At 40.3% G+C, this 18,242-nt stretch overlaps 1 protein-coding gene across 1 annotated transcript in view; it reads right to left on the reverse strand.

Moving 5' to 3' along the window:
* OPCML (opioid binding protein/cell adhesion molecule like) overlaps positions 1-18,242 on the reverse strand; it is a 518,190-nt gene that overhangs the window by 222,169 nt on the left and 277,779 nt on the right. Inside the window, exon 2 of the mRNA XM_034666102.1 lies at positions 234-466. Within this exon, the coding sequence (XP_034521993.1) occupies positions 234-466 (233 nt within the window). The remainder of the gene's footprint in view (positions 1-233; positions 467-18,242) is intronic.

An 18,242-nucleotide genomic window follows, 5' to 3' on the forward strand; every position in this document is an offset into this window, starting at 1 on the left:
TATTAATAAGAACAGAAGGACCAGAGATAAAATTGAGAAACTGTGAAGATACTCAGTACTTAGTCAAGAATGGAGCAGATGGGAAGAAATCCAGAACATGACACTCAATCTTGGAGTTCCATAGAGGAAAATGTTTTTCATGCCTTCATACATGAGTAGAAGAGAAGACTGAGATTATGCTTCCCTTCCATCATTGACAGGACCACTAACCCCCGGATCCAGCTGTGACTCACCTTGCACTATGAGGTGGACCCGGGAGGTTTTAGGGTGGTTGTCTGTCTGCACAGAGCAGGTGTACGGGCCCTCGTCATACACATCCACGTTCTGGATCATGATGCTGTACTGGGTTGGTGTGTTGACCAGGATGATCACACGAGGGTCTATGGACCACTTGTCATTCCCAGCATAGAGGATGGTGCTGCGGTTTAGCCAGGCCACACGGGTGACTCGGTCATCTATGGTACACCTGTAAGTAAGGGGTGTGGGGAGAGGAGAGGAGGGTGTGGGGGAAGGGGAGAGGAAAAGGGGGAGGGAAACATTGAGGAAGGCAGGTGAGGGAGGAAGGAAGAGAGTGTTGAGAGACTGCATTATAAATGTGGTTGCTGCATTTTGAACACTAAATGAAACAACATAACCCCATGCTAAAAGGAAACAATCAATTATTGATGAAACTTCCTAAATAGAGGGGAACAGTGACCTGAATCATCCTGAAGAACTATGAACCAAAATCATTTCTATTTGATTTAGGAGCATATTATGTGAATATCTTTGCTGTATATTTGCTTTCCTTCTTATTTTTCCCCCCAGGCTTATATGAAAATTAGTTTATATTTCTTGAGTACATTTACCACCTTGTGGGAGAGATGGCCCAGGGGCATAAGGGTGAGAAAAGTGGATCGTATTTCAAATAGGTCACAGATAATCCACAAAGCAAATACCTAACCTGTTGTTAGTCAAAAAGTGAACATATTTACCGCCAGCTCCCCCGGATTGATAATCTCCTTATAAACCCTAAGCTACCCAAAGCCTGCAAAGTACGATTTATAACACGGATTGATAAAATTCACCTTAGAAAGCCAACAATTTTTGTGGAAGTCATGGCTGCCTCTGAAGATGTCAGCAGAAGGAAGAGGAAGTGGTCAGGCAGCATTCCTTCTCCCTCTTACCTCCACCCCCCTCCAAGAGAATAGTGTGGCTGATGTCACCTCAGTCATCATCTTGGTAAAGACCTAACATCTACCCCCTCATACCTCATGTGCATTCTTCCCTACAACCAGAAGCTATGAATGCAAGTAGAATTTGTTTTTTGGTGTGTATGACTTGCAGTCTCTCAAGTTTAATGCAGAAATAAATACACCTGCTGGTCAGAAAGAAAATTTGTATATGTGCACCATGATCCTTTAATCTGTGGAAAGAAAATAGAGAGAAGAGGGGCACCTGGGTGGCTCAACAGGTTAATCATCTGACTCTCGGTTTCGGCTCAGGTCATGATCTCAGGGTTGTGAGATATAGCCCTGCGTAGGGCTCTGTCCTGGGCATGGAGCTTGCTTACTCCTCCCCCCTCTGTCCCTCCCCACTGCTCTCTCTCTCTCTCTTAAAAAAAAAATCAAGGAAATAGAAGAGAATCCCTTATAAATGTGGATTGCAAAGAAGGGTGCAGTTATAGGGCCCTAGGTATGCCCACCTGCCACTCATTGCTTTAGTTTGCACCTGAATTGCAGTATCTGGGCAAATAGGAAGGTGAAATTACACCTGCCCTGCTCTCTGGAGACATCCTAGCAAAGAGGTATGAGGCCCACCTTCTACGCACAAGGAACATGAATCCAGCACCTCCATGTGAGAAAACAGAAAAAACGTTGCCGTATCTCCCCAAATCTGATCCCATTTTGACTGAAAGCAGAGATCCTTCTGATAAGGCTCAGGAGATGAGAATACCAAGGACACTGGCAATGGAGGAGAGATCAAGCACATTTGGACATGCTGTTTTCCCTTGGGAATGTGGCCAGCCTGACGCAGCCTGAATGGTCATGGGAGCAGAGTAATACTGGAGCACTAAAATGACAGCTTCTGTTGAAAGCGGAAAGCATTCAGTCTAGCAAAGTACTCTCCCTGGTTGGTAGGGCACATAGAAATAATACCAGCTTCCAATCACGGAGGACTTGTGCACAGGTCCACCTGTCATTCAGCAGCTCCTGGCAACCTTGGGGTTGGGCTGATAATTAGACGCTTTCTTTCAAAAGACAGTAGGAAGAAATTTTTCTCCTCTAAATTTTCTTTATTTGCTCTTTTTCAAACTATAAAAATGAAATAAGCATGTTTAAACATGTGAACAAATACGGTCCTTAATTTGGTAACACTCTGGTTACTTCTTTCACATTTTACTCCTTACATGCATATATTCACATATATAAAGACTGTGTTGATTTATTTACCTGAACTAGAATCATACTCTAATATTCCTAGAAACAGTTTTTTGGAACTTGACCACAGACATCTCTGAACACCAGGAGTTTTGGGGGTCGAAATGCATTTACCATTAGATTATGATAATTCAAGTATCATTGAGTGACCTTCACAGCTGTGCCATGGTGATAAAAAAAAAATGAAGTCATGCTGTTTCCTCCATATCCTGTACCCTAGTTTCACTCTCTGGGTAGTTTTTTCCTTCTCTAGCAACTTTCTATTTCCCTTAGGAAGACCAACAACCCCAATGAACCTTCCCCACTCTACATTTCCAAAAGCATTTATTAGGCGGAACAAAAAAAAGATAAACTCATTTATTCACTCTCAGTTGCAAATGATTGATAAGGGTTAGCGTGCAACCTTTCTTTATGACAGCTGTGTTTTCATAAACACCAAATCCCTGTTTGAATAACTCCTAACAATGAAGTTCTAATTGTGCAATGCCAGGAACTGGCAAGCCTAGAAGTGGTTGGTAAATTGGGACAGAGTAAAGAGAGTCACCTTCTAATCCCTAGAACCACACAAACCCAGGTGACAAAGTGCAAACACATATTCTTGCTTTTATTTTGGTCAATTATGTAACCTCTTCCACATTTTGAAGTTGATATAATTTTTAAAATGTAAGTTAAAAGGATGCATTGTTGGCCTGTGGAGAATATTCAGATTTTAAAATTGAACTGTCACAATATTGCTTTATATATATATATGTTCATATATATATATAACATATATATTCAATAAAATTTAAATGCAATAGTGATTTGATTATCTAGTTTCAAAATTCATGAACAAGCCCTTCTTTATTAGCCATAAAATGTGCATTGTTCCTTTTTAAACTTTAACTTGTGTTCCCAATATACGCCCTCTGCAGGATTTTATCTTTTATTTTTTATTTTTTCATTTTTATTTATTTTTTTTAAAGATTTTATTTATTTGACAGAGAGAGACACAGCAAGAGAGGAAATGCAAGCAGAAGGAGAGGGAGAAGCAGGCTTCCCGCTGAGCAGGCAGCCAGACATGGGGCTCAATCCCAGGACCTGGGATCATGACCTGAGCCGAAGGCAGACGCTTAACGACTGAGCCACCCAGGCGCCCCTCTGCAGGATTTTATCTTGACATAGTATTTCATGCTTAAAAATCTTTTATTGATCAGCTGTCATATTTATTTGCAAATAGAGAGAGATTGAAATTGAGATTTCTTTTATGTTCTGTGATCATAAAGCTCTGAGTAATACTATCTTCTCTTAGATTGAGTTATCATTACAAAGACAATATTGATAAAACAACATAAATATATTGTCCATGTTTTTAAGTATAATTAAACATAAAAAGTAAACTTTCACTGGAAATATAGTACTTAGTAGGGTAGATGAAGCTTTATAAAACTATACTTTGAATAAATATCATTACTGCTAGAATGAGATAGAGCTCAAGGACCAGCTCCATCCCTGTTTTTGTTTGAGAAAAACCTAGTTCACATAAGCAAGGGAGAATCTTCTATAGCAGTGCCACTCAATTCTTTGAATCCCTTCCAAGATGTGTGCCAACAATCACATAGTAATACAGCTTCAGAAATTATTTTAATGATATCACAGCTGACAATTCAATTAGTTCCTCCTTCAATTTCTTTCAAAGCAATGAATTGAAAAATACCTGACTTGCAAAGGGCTTTGTAACTCAGTATTAAATTCATTCTATTTCACAATATCTGGACAGTATACTGCTAACATTTTACCATGCCTTATCAAATGACTATTAAAGATATATTCCTCTTTTACTTAGAAGCACCTTGTTTAACCCAATGCACCCAGAAAGGTGGGTCATTGAATGCTGTTTATTTTAATATGCCAAATCACAGTGTCCTATGCCAGAAAACGCCTCTTTCTCTAATTCCAAGATAGATAAGGCCTCACTTTGCCATGAATTTATTACTGATAAAGTGATGTGCCATTACCTTTACTACGTCTCTGCTTACTCTGGTGGGGCTCCCCCTTCAAAAGGTATCTTTTTTTTTTTTTTTTACAATAGTTGGATGGTGTAAATGACAATGAAAGTAAAAGTAAATTGTTTCCTGGACAACTTATAAAGTGGGAACAGTCAGAAAGGAGAACTAGAATTAGGAGAACTTATAAAGTGGGAACAGTCAGAAAGGAGAACCAGAATTAGGAGAACCAGAACTTCAGGCAGCTTCTCAGGCAGACTGATTTAGGAAATCTGAAATCCTGAATGTATTCTCTTAAAACTTTCATTGCGCTTGTATAAGACCTGTAACTGCAGGTTGGAGTGCATGGAACTCAGTTCGAATTACCAGGGGCTTTGCAGGGACTGACTTTAAAACAGGTCAGTAAAAAATCTATCTTCCAGAGGCAAAACATACTCTCACTGCCCTGCCACACTGCCCTTGGAAAGCCTTGTGTACTCCTTGCATAGACATACCCCAGACAGATGTCTATGGTCCAATTTACTTGCTCTCGAACCTGGGTCTCATTATTGGTCATGGGGGGTAACTGGATAAATCTATCTCTCTGAATGGGGGAGAGCTCGTTCATTAAGTCTGTACAGTCCTAGAGCCTAAAGAATGATAAAGACACTTGTGAGAATAATGATATTGGTTGGGGGAAAAGAAGGAAACAACAGGGAATAGTAAGAAGAAGAATTCAGAGAAGAACTTTTAAAAAAATGTTTAAGTGTTCTTCCAAACCTGGTTCCTCCCTGCTGTTTATGGCTATTTTGGATTCTCATTAACCAGAAGCACACAGAGGAGAAATTTTTATGTTAAGTAAGGGTATCCAGGAAGAAAGTCAAGAAACATTAATGACAACTTTCGGATTTCTTGAAAATTCTTTTAGGTCTCTGAAATTCTTGCTTTTAAGCAAATCTTACCTAGTGGTCCTTGATAAGATAGAACTCATTGCAACTCTACAGTCATCTCTACAATTATAGTACCTACAGTTACCTAGGACAGTTTAAGAACTTTCCACATATTAAATCACCTGATCCTTGTAATTACCCTTTGAGACACACACTATTATTATCATACTTTATAGATCAGGAAACTGAGGTGCAGAGAGGCTCAGGACTCTGAACAGCTGGTACAACCAGAGCAGGAATTTAGACCTAGGCAGCCTGGTGTAGAATTCCTACACTTAAAGTTTGTGGTCTTCTCCTTGAAAAGAAAGTTCCTGTGGCTCAAGAATCCAAGTAATAAGACCAGCAAGAGTTGGCTGGCCTTATCCAATCAGTTTCCCACAAATTTATGGTAATTAGTATTTAATTTTCTCATAAGAGACAGGAGAACAGGAAAGATATTTGGAAATGAATTCTATACATCCTTAACCCCCCTCTAGCTATTTGTGAAGAATGGAAATATGCAGAAAGGGCAAAGAAATGGCCAAAAACTATTGGAGGAAAGGAATCTTGCAGGCAAAGTTGTCATTTCTGACTCCACTAAATATGGGACAAGGGGTTAAGATGCTGGGTCATTTGTTTTGTTTTCGATGAGGAGGTGCAGACAAAGGAGATCCATGTTTCAAGCAGTGGTTCTCAAACTTCACTCTGCATCAGATTCACTCAGAGAACTCTTTGAAACAGATTGCCAAGCCCGGCTCCCAAGTGCTTCTGATTCAGTGGGTTGGAAGTGGGCTGAGAATTTTCATTTTTAAGTTCCCAGGTGAAGTCCATGCTGCTGGTCTGGGGACTCCTCTTTGAGAACAACTGCCTTCAAGAAACCAGAAAAGAGACAAGTAGGAATTTAATCAAAATAATAAAATCTTCCTTAAAAGTGAAATCAGCCAGCTTTAAGGTTTTTGTTTGTGTTCTTTATGTTTGCTGTTGTTTTTATATTTTGCCTCTGAAAATACAAAATAAAAAACTACCATGATTCACATAACTGATATTTAATCAATATCTAATGTACACTAGATAATGTTCCAGGAGCTGAGAATGCTGGCTGGCAAATAGAAAAAGGTTATGGGACTTGAAGCTATGTCCAGTGAGACAAGGAAAGCATATAAGCAAATAAGCATCTTAGTTTCAGAGAACGGCAAGTGGTGAAAGCAAAGCAGGTTAAGGAATGGTGAGTGCCATTGGGCCTGGGAGCATATTTGAGACAGAGGGGTCAGGAAATGCTACCTGGGGCCTGCACACTAGATACTGAAGTTTTTTTAATCTTAAATCTAAATGCAATACAATGCACGTCTGAAACTCATGTCTAACTTAAAAATAAAAGTCACATCTCAATTATATTTACAGATAGCTGCAGGAACATTTAGATAGTATGGGTAACTAGAGAACAAGTAATTAATTAACTAATTAATTAATTAGAACAAGTATTTTATTTTATGTATTCATTTATTTAAGAGAGAGAGAGTGGGGCGCCGGGGTGGTGCAGTCCTTAAGCGGCTGCCTTCGGCTCAGGGCGTGAACCTGGCATTCTGGGATCGAGCCCCACATCAGGCTCCTCTGCTAGGAGCCTGCTTCTTCTTCTCCCACTCCCTGTGCTTGTGTTCCCTCTCTCGCTGGCTGTCTCTGTCAAATAAATAAATAAATAAATAAATAAATAAATAAATAAATCCATAAAAAAAAGAGAGAGAGTACACAGGCACAGGAGCACAGGGGGGAGGGGCAGAGAGAGTTTATGCTCCATGCTCTGCTTGAGCCTGACGCAGGGCTCAATCTCACGACCCTGAGATCACCACCTGAGCCAAAACAAAGAGTTGGAAGCCCAACCCACCACACTGCCCAGTTGCCCCAAGAAAAAGTATTTTAAACCAGCCTCAAAAACAGTGTCTCTCCTGCATCGATAACTGTGTAGATGTTAGTGTTCAAAGAACTGAGAACTGGCATTTTGAGAAACTGAAGTTAACCAGAAAATGCCTTTATATTCCTAGCCTTGTTATTGGGACAATACCTAAAATACATTGCATGCCTCTCTGCCTTAGGGAGCAGACAGTAGTGAATAGATTTTAACCTTTAAACCAAACTCATCATTCTAAACCTCCACTCTTTTTGTAATACAGTGTTAATTTAGAAGATCCTGGACTTCTTCATTGAACGTACAACACTGGATTTAATTATTTACCCACTCCGGCTATACATACCACATGGCTCAGAGCCACGTCTGTGGTTTTCATTTTATATCACCAGCACCTCCCACAGTCCAACTGGCATCTAGTATGTGATCAGTACATATTTATAATGATCAGAAGTGAGACAATATTTTTCAAACTGATATGGAAAGAACCCACAAAGATTATAGATGATGATATGGTATATATTTGAACGTTGCTACGAGAGCAGATCTTAAATGTTTTCACTAAAATAAGACATGTTAATTATGTGATGGGATGGAAGTGTTAGTTTTTGCTAGGTGGTAATCGTTTGCAATAAGTAAGTGCATTGAATCAACATGTTGTACACCTCAAACTTCAAAATATTGTATGCCAGTTATATCTCAATAAAGTCTGGCGGGGGGAGAACCTACAGAAGGTAAAGTGGCTGTCCTTGGAGATAGTTGTGTATTTGAATGTGTGCATGTATCTGTAAGTTATGTACACACACACAGCCCCCAGGGGCTCTTTACTTATATTTTTTAATTTAGTGTTTTCTTTTGTAAAATATTCTTTTTTCTTAAAGATTTTATTTATTTATTTGACAGAGATAGAGACAGCCAGCGAGAGAGGGAACACAAGCAGGGGGAGTTGGGAGAGGAAGAAGCAGGCTCCCAGCGGAAGAGCCTGACATGGGGCTTGATCCCAGAATGCCGGGATCACGCCCTGAGCCGAAGGCAGACGCTTAATGACTGAGCCACCCAGGCGCCCCTCTTTTGTAAAATATTCTGAAAAAAGAATAATTTATACCTATTCTGGATGTGGTGACCACAATTAGACTTAAATGTTCAGATTTGTGTCTATAATTACAATGGCACCAAAGAGTACTTCTTCCGTTGCCTCAGGCTAATGAGAAAATACAGAGGTGGACTTGGGGTTCAGCAGTACATTTCCGCCAAGGAAAGCTGAACGATGCCTGGGTCCACTATAGTAACAAAGGCTCTCAGAAGTTGGAATGAAGTGATGTGCAGAGAGAACTCATATGGCACATACTGGAGTAGAAAGTGATGCTCTGGCAGCAGTCAGTACCATAGTCACATTGCAACTTGGAAATTAATTTTAATAAAACATCATCTGCTTCATTAAATTTATGTTGTTAATTTTAGTGATTATATATGTGTATGATTTACAATTTTGGATTTTAGAGTCATGTAAGTGTTTAAAGGTTAAGGGATTTATACCTAATTTTATGATTTTACATATAATTTTTTTTACCTAATGTTACTACTGGGAATCCCTGAAACCTTGTCACTGTCCACCCCTGCCCCCTGCCTTTAAAATGGCCTTCTAGAGAGTACTCAATTTAAGAAATGCTGATAAAGGTGATAGAGTTGAATGTTAAAGCTCCAATATGCATTTTCCTTGAACTTCTTTTTTAAATTTTTGTTTTTGCTTTTGAATATCTTTGCCCTTTTACATAAATTGAGTTAATTGAATTTTGGTTAAGAACCTTACATGTATCAAAACGTATTAATAATACTAGTTTGAAAAATGGAAGGAAGAAGATCTTGCTTTAGAGAATTCAAAGATCAATAACAAATGAATTTTTTAAAAGAGAGGAGAGGAGGCAAACCGAAATGAAATATTTGCAGCTGAATTCCCAAGGTCTTCTAAATTGCACAAAGCTGTTCTCCTGGGAAGCTTTAACTACTGGGTTATTTCCTGAGTTACAAATACAGCCAACTCTGGAGCATCAGCAAGGACCCTAAATTATGTAAGGGAAAACTTTATGATTCAGATAGTTGAAAATTCAACGAGAGTAATAACTCTGCTAGAGCTAATATTTGCTGATAAGGTATTGGTGGAGAATATATATGAGAGCTTCTGCAGAAGAGTTGGGGGGGATTAGAGCTCCTTAGAGAGGGTCCGGTATGGAAATATTTCAGTCCGGCACGAGATTGACTTCGAAGGCTGACAGATACTTGACATCTGCAGATTGCCCCTAATTGGAAGGTGGTGCCACAATAACAGCAGCTGGAGTTGGGGAGTAACATTAATACACAGAAAGGGTGCATGTGTTTGTGTGCGTGTGTGTATATGTGCAAGTGGGGGAGGGGTGTCATCCAGACAAAAGGAGAAAGCATATACAAATGCATGCAGAATGGGGCCCTCGAGAAAATAGAGCATTTCAAACCAAACTAAGGAAGGTGTGGGGTATCCTGAAAACGGTGTCACCTGAAGCAGAAAATCAGCGGCAGGATGGTGACGTGTTGTGGTTTCAGCCATGACCGATGATCTATGAGTCCATCAGAACAGTGCTCATTGTGTCCCCAAGCAAGCAAGGGAACTTCCCTTCCCCACAAGCACAGCGAGGGCTCTACCTGAATGCAGAAAGCAACTTCACACACCTCACCACCCAAGTGAGGCGGCCAGGCAGAAGGCAGTCCAGAACAGAGCATCTGATAGGATGAAGGGAAATGAAGGGAGTGATTCATGTGGAACAATGGCTCTGCAGAGAGGTGAAATTGCTTACACCCACAAAAGGGGTTAAACGGCATGGCTGTGGGAAGAGAGAGGAGAAGAATTCCTATCATGGGAACAGAAGGCAAAGCATAGGGTAGCTAAATGTAATTACAAAAAGAAAGGGTCTGCAGAAAGGCAAGACAAAGCTCTCTGAACAAAACAATGAATGATTGAGCTGGCTTCTTCCCAGGTTTCAAGTTATTCTGTAAAGTCACAGAGTATTGGGAGGATAAGTGTATTGGTTTCCCAAGGACATAGAGGTAAGGCCAAAATAAAGATGGCAGCTAAAACCATCAAAAGAGACCTGTGCCTGCCATCAAGATTCTTATGATCTTAGGTGAATGATAGAATACAAAAGCATTAAAGAGATACTCTTCATATTCATAGACATAATAAAAAGTGTAAATTCACCTACTCATTAATATTTATTAAGTACCTACTAAGTGGCAAACACTCTATGAGGCCCTGTCTCTGCCCTCATGGTATTTCCAGATGGTGGAAGAAATATGCAATCTGTAAACCGCCAGAACACTTGCATACTTAGTACAAACTGAACTGGGATGATTGCTGGGACAGTCATGTACAGGGGATGGCATGGGAAACCCTGCTTAGATATACAGTATAGAGATGGGCCTTTCTTAACAATTAACCTAAGTTTGAAAACTGAGACAGAACACCAGGCACATGTGCTGGCTCCAGAGAGCATGTTAGGTGGAGGACAGGGCAGGTGTTCAGGCTCTGAGAAAAAGGTTGATTGAGGTAAGGAATAGAATGGATGCTACAGTGCCCCCAAGCAAGGCAGATGGGAAAATGGGTAGAATCCATGAGACTGGGAGGTACACATCTCTACTGTAAAAAGTCTGGATTTTACTCTACCTGTCATAGGGAATCCTTTAATAGGTTTACATGGAGATATGCCATGATCTAAGTGATGCCTTTTATAAGAAAATGCTGGACTTCCAAGGGAGAATGAACCATAGCAGGAAAAAAAGGAGAAGAACTATTGTATCCCTGTAGACATGAGAGAAGAGTCATGTGACAAGAGGTCCACAGCCTAAGGAAGAGGTGAGGGAGCCAAAAATAAAGAAAGGGAGTAAGGCATGAATGGGCAGTGAATGTTGATGAGAATATTTGCAGCCAACACTTTCAAGGATGTTGGCAGCAAAGGTAGAAAGCAAAATGGAGCCATCAAGGACATGAGGGTCTCCCAAGGGTCTTTATTTTGTTTTCGTTTTTTAGTTTGTTTCTTTTAAGACTAGAAATACTTGGGAACTTAGTCATTCATTTTATAAATATTTACTGAACACCGACTGGGTGCTAGGACTTTTCAAATTTTTATTTGCCCACAAACGACCTGCGCATCTCATTAATTAGTAGGTCTGGGTGGAGACCAACGTTCTGCATTTCCAAAAAGTTCCATAAAGATACTGATGTGCTAGGGACCACACTTTGCACAGCCCAGATTTAGGTACTAGAGATGCAACTGTGAAAAAGACAAGGACCTCCTTATATCCCAAAATATAAGCATATCCTGATGAGGCCAATCATATTGAATGGGGACAACTGATGATTCTGGAGAAAGGGGATAGCTCACATAGAGAAAGAACTACAAAGGTGAAAAACTACGGATCTAGAACCCATGACAAAAAGGGTGTTTCATCTGTTGACTCGTAAGAGAGGAAAAAATAATGGAAACACAGATATGTGTGTGGATCTGGTCATGGGAAAACAAGGAGTTTCCTGAGTGATGGTGTCTATTTTCTCTGAAGAAAGGGGCAAAATTATCAGCTGAAAGTAAATGGGAGAGTAGGAGATAGGGGAAGGAGGATGCAAGACAAAGTGAAATAGCTATTGCAGAAAATGAGAGCAAAATTACTAGGGAATTCTACTAGGCTGTGCTGAGCTCCATTTGTAGCTGATGGCCAAGGATTTATCATGACAATACTCTGCCAGCTTTGAAGAGAGTCTCCAGCACTGCTCTGCTGTAGGCATAGAGAATGTGCTGGTTGGGTTCATCCAGTGTTGGAGTATGCCAGAGGAGTGAGAGAGAAGAAGCTGGCGACTGAAGGACTGAAAAATAATTGAGTAAAAAAAAGAAGTAGGTAAGAGGGGCGAATGGATAAAGAGGACTGGGTGGACTCGATGCACTGGAAGACTTAATAAGGTCTTCGGGCAAATGAGCTGGAATGAAAGAGAGTGTACATGAGAAAAAGTAGAAATATTTGGTGACCCGGTAATAGTGACCCTTGTCAATGAGGGATTAAACTAACTTTGAGGCCAGGTGGATCATCTAGGTGGAGCTCAGCAGTATGGAGACGGATGGTGGGAGTCAAGAGCTCTTTAGTGATGTACATAAACCGAGCATGGTAGACACAGTGTATGATGATGCTAAGGAGAGGGCCCTGACATCAGACAGATAAGGGCTCTGTACTTACTAAGAGATGACCCTAGAACAAGCCTTTTATTTAACCATCCGGAACCTTATTTCCCCATCTGTGAAGTAGGATGAACGTATTTACTTCATAGCATTATTCAATATTATTATGAGCCTGAATGAAGTAATGCCTGTGCAAGAGTCAGAATTGCACCTGGCAAATAATAAGCATCCTTTAAACAGAGCCTGCTCTATTACTACAGTCAAGGAGCTCCGTTGCTTCATTTGGAAACTATAATTCAATTTTTATTATCGGGGAGTGTGTGCTAATTTACCCAAGTGATACTGAATCCATTTGTTTATCATTTTCTAAGCCATTCTGAAGCCTTCTCTTTCTGTATCTTCAAGTCTACAAAGAATTGTGTTTGCTTTAGGGTTGTTTGAACCCAATTTCAAGACAGGTTATTCTGCTGGCTAATAGAGCAGAAATAACATGAGATGTACATTTTTAGCATTACCTAGCAAATCAATCTAGTGCTTTTCCAGTTTACCTCTAGATTCTTTCACTTAGATTCTAATACCATTTTCCTTTTTTTCTGAAAATTTCTCATTCCAGTATTCTGTGCTTGACTGATGTACAATAGGATTTCATTTCTCTCTAAGGTTTATTTTCTCAGCTAAAGCCACTGAGACAACTTTAACTTTGTATTTTTATCAGGCCTCGTCCATAGTGTGTTGACACAGTGGTTGATGGGCTAGTTTCTAGATTGATGACCAGTGGTTGGTAAAATGCTGTATTTCTAAAAATACATAATTGAGAGATCAATCAATACAATAGTGCACACCTGCAAGAGAATTCAGCTGGCTCACAGGACCTCAGTAGCTTATGCGGTGGTGTCCTTGTCTCCCGCAGCCTCATTGTGCAAATAGGCCAACCCTTGGTCTAGAAGAACAGGATACTAGAGCAGACTGGGGCATGTAAGCCGTGGAATTGCTGTGGGACAGAAAAGTGGTGGGGTATTGGGGGCAGGATCACAACTGAATGGATTGTTTCAGGTCAGGAGCTTCAGGGCAATGTATTCAATTCTTTTAAGAGATATTTACTGCACCAATACTGTGGGACACTAAGGAAAAGTAAATAATTATTTGAAAGACTTCACTTCCAGCCCAAGGAGACACCATTAGCTGGTGCAGGAGTATTTCAGAGTCAGTAGTAAGGATGCATCTTAGGATAGATGAAGGACAAGTACAGATTTTCCAAAAGGGTCTCTCCCCGGAACTGGGCACTGGGCAAGTAATCGGCGCATGATCTTCTTATAGTAGGAATCACTGCGCGAGTCTGGGATGCCTTCTTTATTCGCCTTCTTCCTTGCAACTTTATTTTAAAAGTACATAAGGCATACAGCATAAGGCAAAGCCATTTCAAAAGCAAAGAGCCCTTGGGTGAAGAAGAAAAGTGTCTTTTAAGATAGAAATGATAAAAGTCACTCCTTTCCCATCACCCAGCCCCCTGTCCCTTGCCCCTCTGGTCCTTGCCAATGGTGCAGAATTCCATGTGGAGCTGTAAAAGGCAATGAGGGCATTCGCTCTCACTCCTGCCCACTTCCAGAGACAGCTGTTTCAGAGGCTGCCCCGTGGCTGGTCAGGGATGCCTTGAGAAGCCACTCAGAACAATTCACGTTATTTATTTGCCACCTGACTCCCACTCCGCTGTCCCTTCCTCCACATCCTGAACAGCTTTAAAACTCAGCCTCCCAATTTGTTCATTATAGTTGGCAAAAGAAGTGAGCAAGATGAAATTAAAATGTTTCCCAAGCACACACCATTTTAATTCCATTCAATAGATTATCCTGACATATTTACTCATGGCCATGTCTGTCTCAGTATCATCCATGGAAAAGTATAAATTAAAATTTTAAATTAAAAGCAGAGAGTCTGGGGAGCTTGATATCTTTTTGAAGAATGGAGCAAGTCAGCCACAGGCTCCCAGCATGAGTATCGTGGGAGCGAAGACTCTGGCAAGTCAGAAATTACAGCCCACGGATTTCCCTGCAAATACCTTCCCACATATAATGTAAGGGATCACGGAATCCCAAAGACAGGCAAAGCCTCAAAGGTCATTCTTCTTTCTCCAGAATTGTGCATAAACACACTCCTGCCCTTCTGGGTTCAGGTGAAACTTATCAGAAACTGCTAAAGGACTGACTTATTTATGAAACAAAGACTAGGCTGGCAATTGATGAGCTTTTATGCTATCCCATAGGATTTTAAGGTAATATAGTGGTTAAGAGAATAAATACTTTAAGAAGAGGTATATTAATTCCATCACAAGACTAGAATCTACCAAACTCCTGGTCCTTTGTGAGCAATTAGCTTTCTAATTTATAAAGTGGAAATAATATTTAAAATCATAGATTGTGGTGAATATTAAGTAAAGATTCCTTTTACTATCATCACCATTCTGAGATCATAGTAGTTAATAAATGTTTGCTAATATATTTCTGTAATGACTCAAAACTAAAGAATAATGATATCCCAAACATATTAATTTTGACTTTCCCTCAGTACTCATTTTTCAGTATACACATAACATCAGCTATAAAGTTTGGAAAATTAAGTAGGAAATCCACTTTTTTGGATCTTGGCCTGTAGACCATGCTGTCTCAAGTCTGGAAGTAGAGATGGTGTGTGTTCAAGGGATTGTGGCTTCACGGCCAACTAGGAGGCCAGTAAGTTTGTCTGATTGATCTTGTGCCATCCTAAACTGACTACACATCTGAACAAAACCTTATTTGAGTTTTTAAAAATAAAAACCCTCATTAAACAGACAGATGGGCAGGGACAGATGGAGGATGAGGGATGGGAAGTGATACTTTTTCCAATGCTTCTCCATTCTTACAAGTCTTCTTCTGTGGAATGTCAACTCTGCCTGTTTAAAAATATATATCATATATTTTAATAAGCCAATCATATTTTCCAGAATAGTGGCTTATTTTATGTAGATTATGAGAATGAACTCCCCTTAAAAAAATAAAATAGAAGGCAGACACACTATTTCCTTGGGCCATGAGAGACCCAGAGAGAGCTACTCCCTGGGGCCAATAAAGTCACAGGGTTAGCTTTTGCAAATGGTTCCAGTGCAGGCGCAGAGAGCTGATGCTTTTAATTTATATCAGCTAGAGTTCTGTGCCACAGGTTGCCAGTATGGGACGGAGAGGGTATTCTCCAATTCTGGGATTCTCTGGACTGTTCAAAGGGAACCAAAAGAATAGGAGTCTGATCTGAAAGCAACCTGAATTTCTCTGGCCCTCCCCCATTTTACTAATGTTTTAAGTAAAGAGCAGAAACATGTATGCAATAGTACTCCAAACACTGTGTAAAACATTACTGGAGGCTGTGCTCATGGAGCTCAGTATAGAGAAGCATCTTCTCATAGACACTTGTTACTTAGAGAATTTGAGAAGGTATGCCATGAAAACCCAATTATTTATTCATCATTATGTGGAAAGGCTGAGTTTCCTTACCAAGGATTTTAAATAAATAAATTGATAGAGAAAGAGAAAGAGGGGGAGGGGAAGGAGAGAGAAAAGAAGGAAAAGGGGGGAAAATGAGACAAAAAGAAACAAAAGGAGAAAGAAAGAAAAAAATAATAAATCTGTAGAATGGCTGAAAACATATAATTGATTTACTTTATACTTTTCAGCCAATTGATGCCCCTTCTTAATTGTGTTCTATTCAGATGAGTATTGAAAATAATTATGCCCTTTCCGAGCCACATCGACTAAGGATCCCAGTTATTTTTGACAATTCCTTTATAACACTTCATTACCTGGCACCCAACAGATCTGCTCTTAAAACTCAACCTTCCACTGTCCTTGCCATCAGTGGTTCTGGGCATCCCACTCTCCTCTTACCACGCCCCTCACCTAGCATAAGTCTTAGATTGGCCACCTGTCCGAGAGAGCGTTTTCTTCCACTCAAATTAACTGTGGGAAAGCACGCACAGTCTGGTTAAGTTAAGCCCTAGGGGATTCCAGCAGAGTGGAGAATTACTCCTGTCTCAGTTCATTATAATGAATAATAAAGAGATACTTACATGTGCTTTTTGGTAAATTATTCATCTTGTGCACTGAAGAATCAGGGCAGTAATACGTAACGGAGACAACCAGTGCGTCTGGGTTCCTATAAATACTCAATCTAACGCATTTCCAAAGGCCCAACTCCTCCCCTCATTAAGGACTAGGTAGTTGGAGATCTTGGAAATAAGAGACTTAAATCAGACACTTCCACCTCCCTCTTTGCTCTGTGTGTGCAGCTCCCCGTAAAGCTGAGGCTGTTTATAACATATCCGTTATTTTATTGTAGCTCCAAAGTCACTTGAAGCAACCTGAGGAGCTCAGCAGGACCTCCACTTTGCTTTCTGCAGCCATCCTCAGGAGGTAATTAGGATACTGCGAATTGTTTCCAAACCAATAGAGTTCCTCCAGGGCCCTGCACCCACCATGTTTACCAAAGCCCTGATTCCTATCTACTAAGGATAGACCCAACCTGTCCTGAAGAAGACAACCTACTTAGCTTGCTATTTCACTGCTTCCTATTAGATTTAACGGCCACTGTTATTTGTTCATGCTTCAAAGGAAACAGGCTGAGACATTCTGAAAATGCTCACCAAAAGTTTTGCCCTCAATCGTCTGCTAAATGAACAAGGGGGATGGATGAGAGAGTCCAAGGTCTTAGATTTCATTCCTTCGCACAACAAAAGATTTGCTCTTTCTGTGCCTTCATATGTTAAGTTTTAGAAAATAAAAAGTCTGAATTGTCATCTGTCCTGTTGATACTTCCAATTGTTCATACTATTACTAATAAAGTTTTTTTTTTAAGATTTTATTTATTTATTTGACGCAGAGGGAGACAGCCAGCGAGAGAGGGAACACAAGCAGGGGGAGTGGGAGAGGAAGAAGCAGGCTCCCAGTGGAGGAGCCTGATGTGGGGCTTGATCCCAGGACCCTGGGATCATGCCCTGAGCTGAAGGCAGACGCTTAACGACTGAGCCACCCAGGCGCCCCTAAAGTTAATGTTTTAAGCTTGTAAGTTGCATTTTGCACAAGACACTTGCCTTTATTCCACAGTGAGAGGTTCCACCCTTTCTTACACTGGGGCCAGTTAATTGTATACTCACACCTTTGGCTTGACCTTAGAGGACATGGACAAGGCTCAGAATTTGGGCACATAAAATAAAACAAAACAAGGAAATGGATGATGACGATAATGATGATGACGATGGTGATAATGATGACAGTGGTGATGAAATAGTGAAGCATGTAGGGAGAAATATATCAAAGAGAGATGGGGTGGGTAGGATATCAAATATTGGGAAATATCTACATGACTGGTTTCAAAACCCAGGGAAGAAGCCAAACAAGAGTAATTTGTAAGCAGAGTCAAGAACCTGAGCAAGTGTCCTTGATGACACTGATGAACAAGAGGCCATATTAAGACATTCAACTAAATCCAGGTTTATTAGGTTCATTTATGCTACAGTGGGGGCTAGGGAAAATTAGAGAAGGCTGTTTTAAAAGGGGGTGGGTGTCCTTAGGGCTAAGTCACATCTGCTTGACCATTGGATATTGGGAACTATGATGGAGACAGGAAAAAACAGTTGTCGCTAACAATTTAGAACCTACAAGGGAGAATTTTCCCATCCATACTTTCTTACCTTGTGATGACTTGTCAAAACAGAGATCTTAAATTTTCCCAGAAACAGAGTTTGGCCTAAAAACTGAATAGTAACTACAAGTATGAGTCCAAAGGGAAGTGGTCTCTGTAATTCTGTA

This window comes from Ailuropoda melanoleuca, chromosome 8 (assembly GCF_002007445.2).
Source record: "Ailuropoda melanoleuca isolate Jingjing chromosome 8, ASM200744v2, whole genome shotgun sequence".
NCBI lineage: Eukaryota > Metazoa > Chordata > Mammalia > Carnivora > Ursidae > Ailuropoda > Ailuropoda melanoleuca.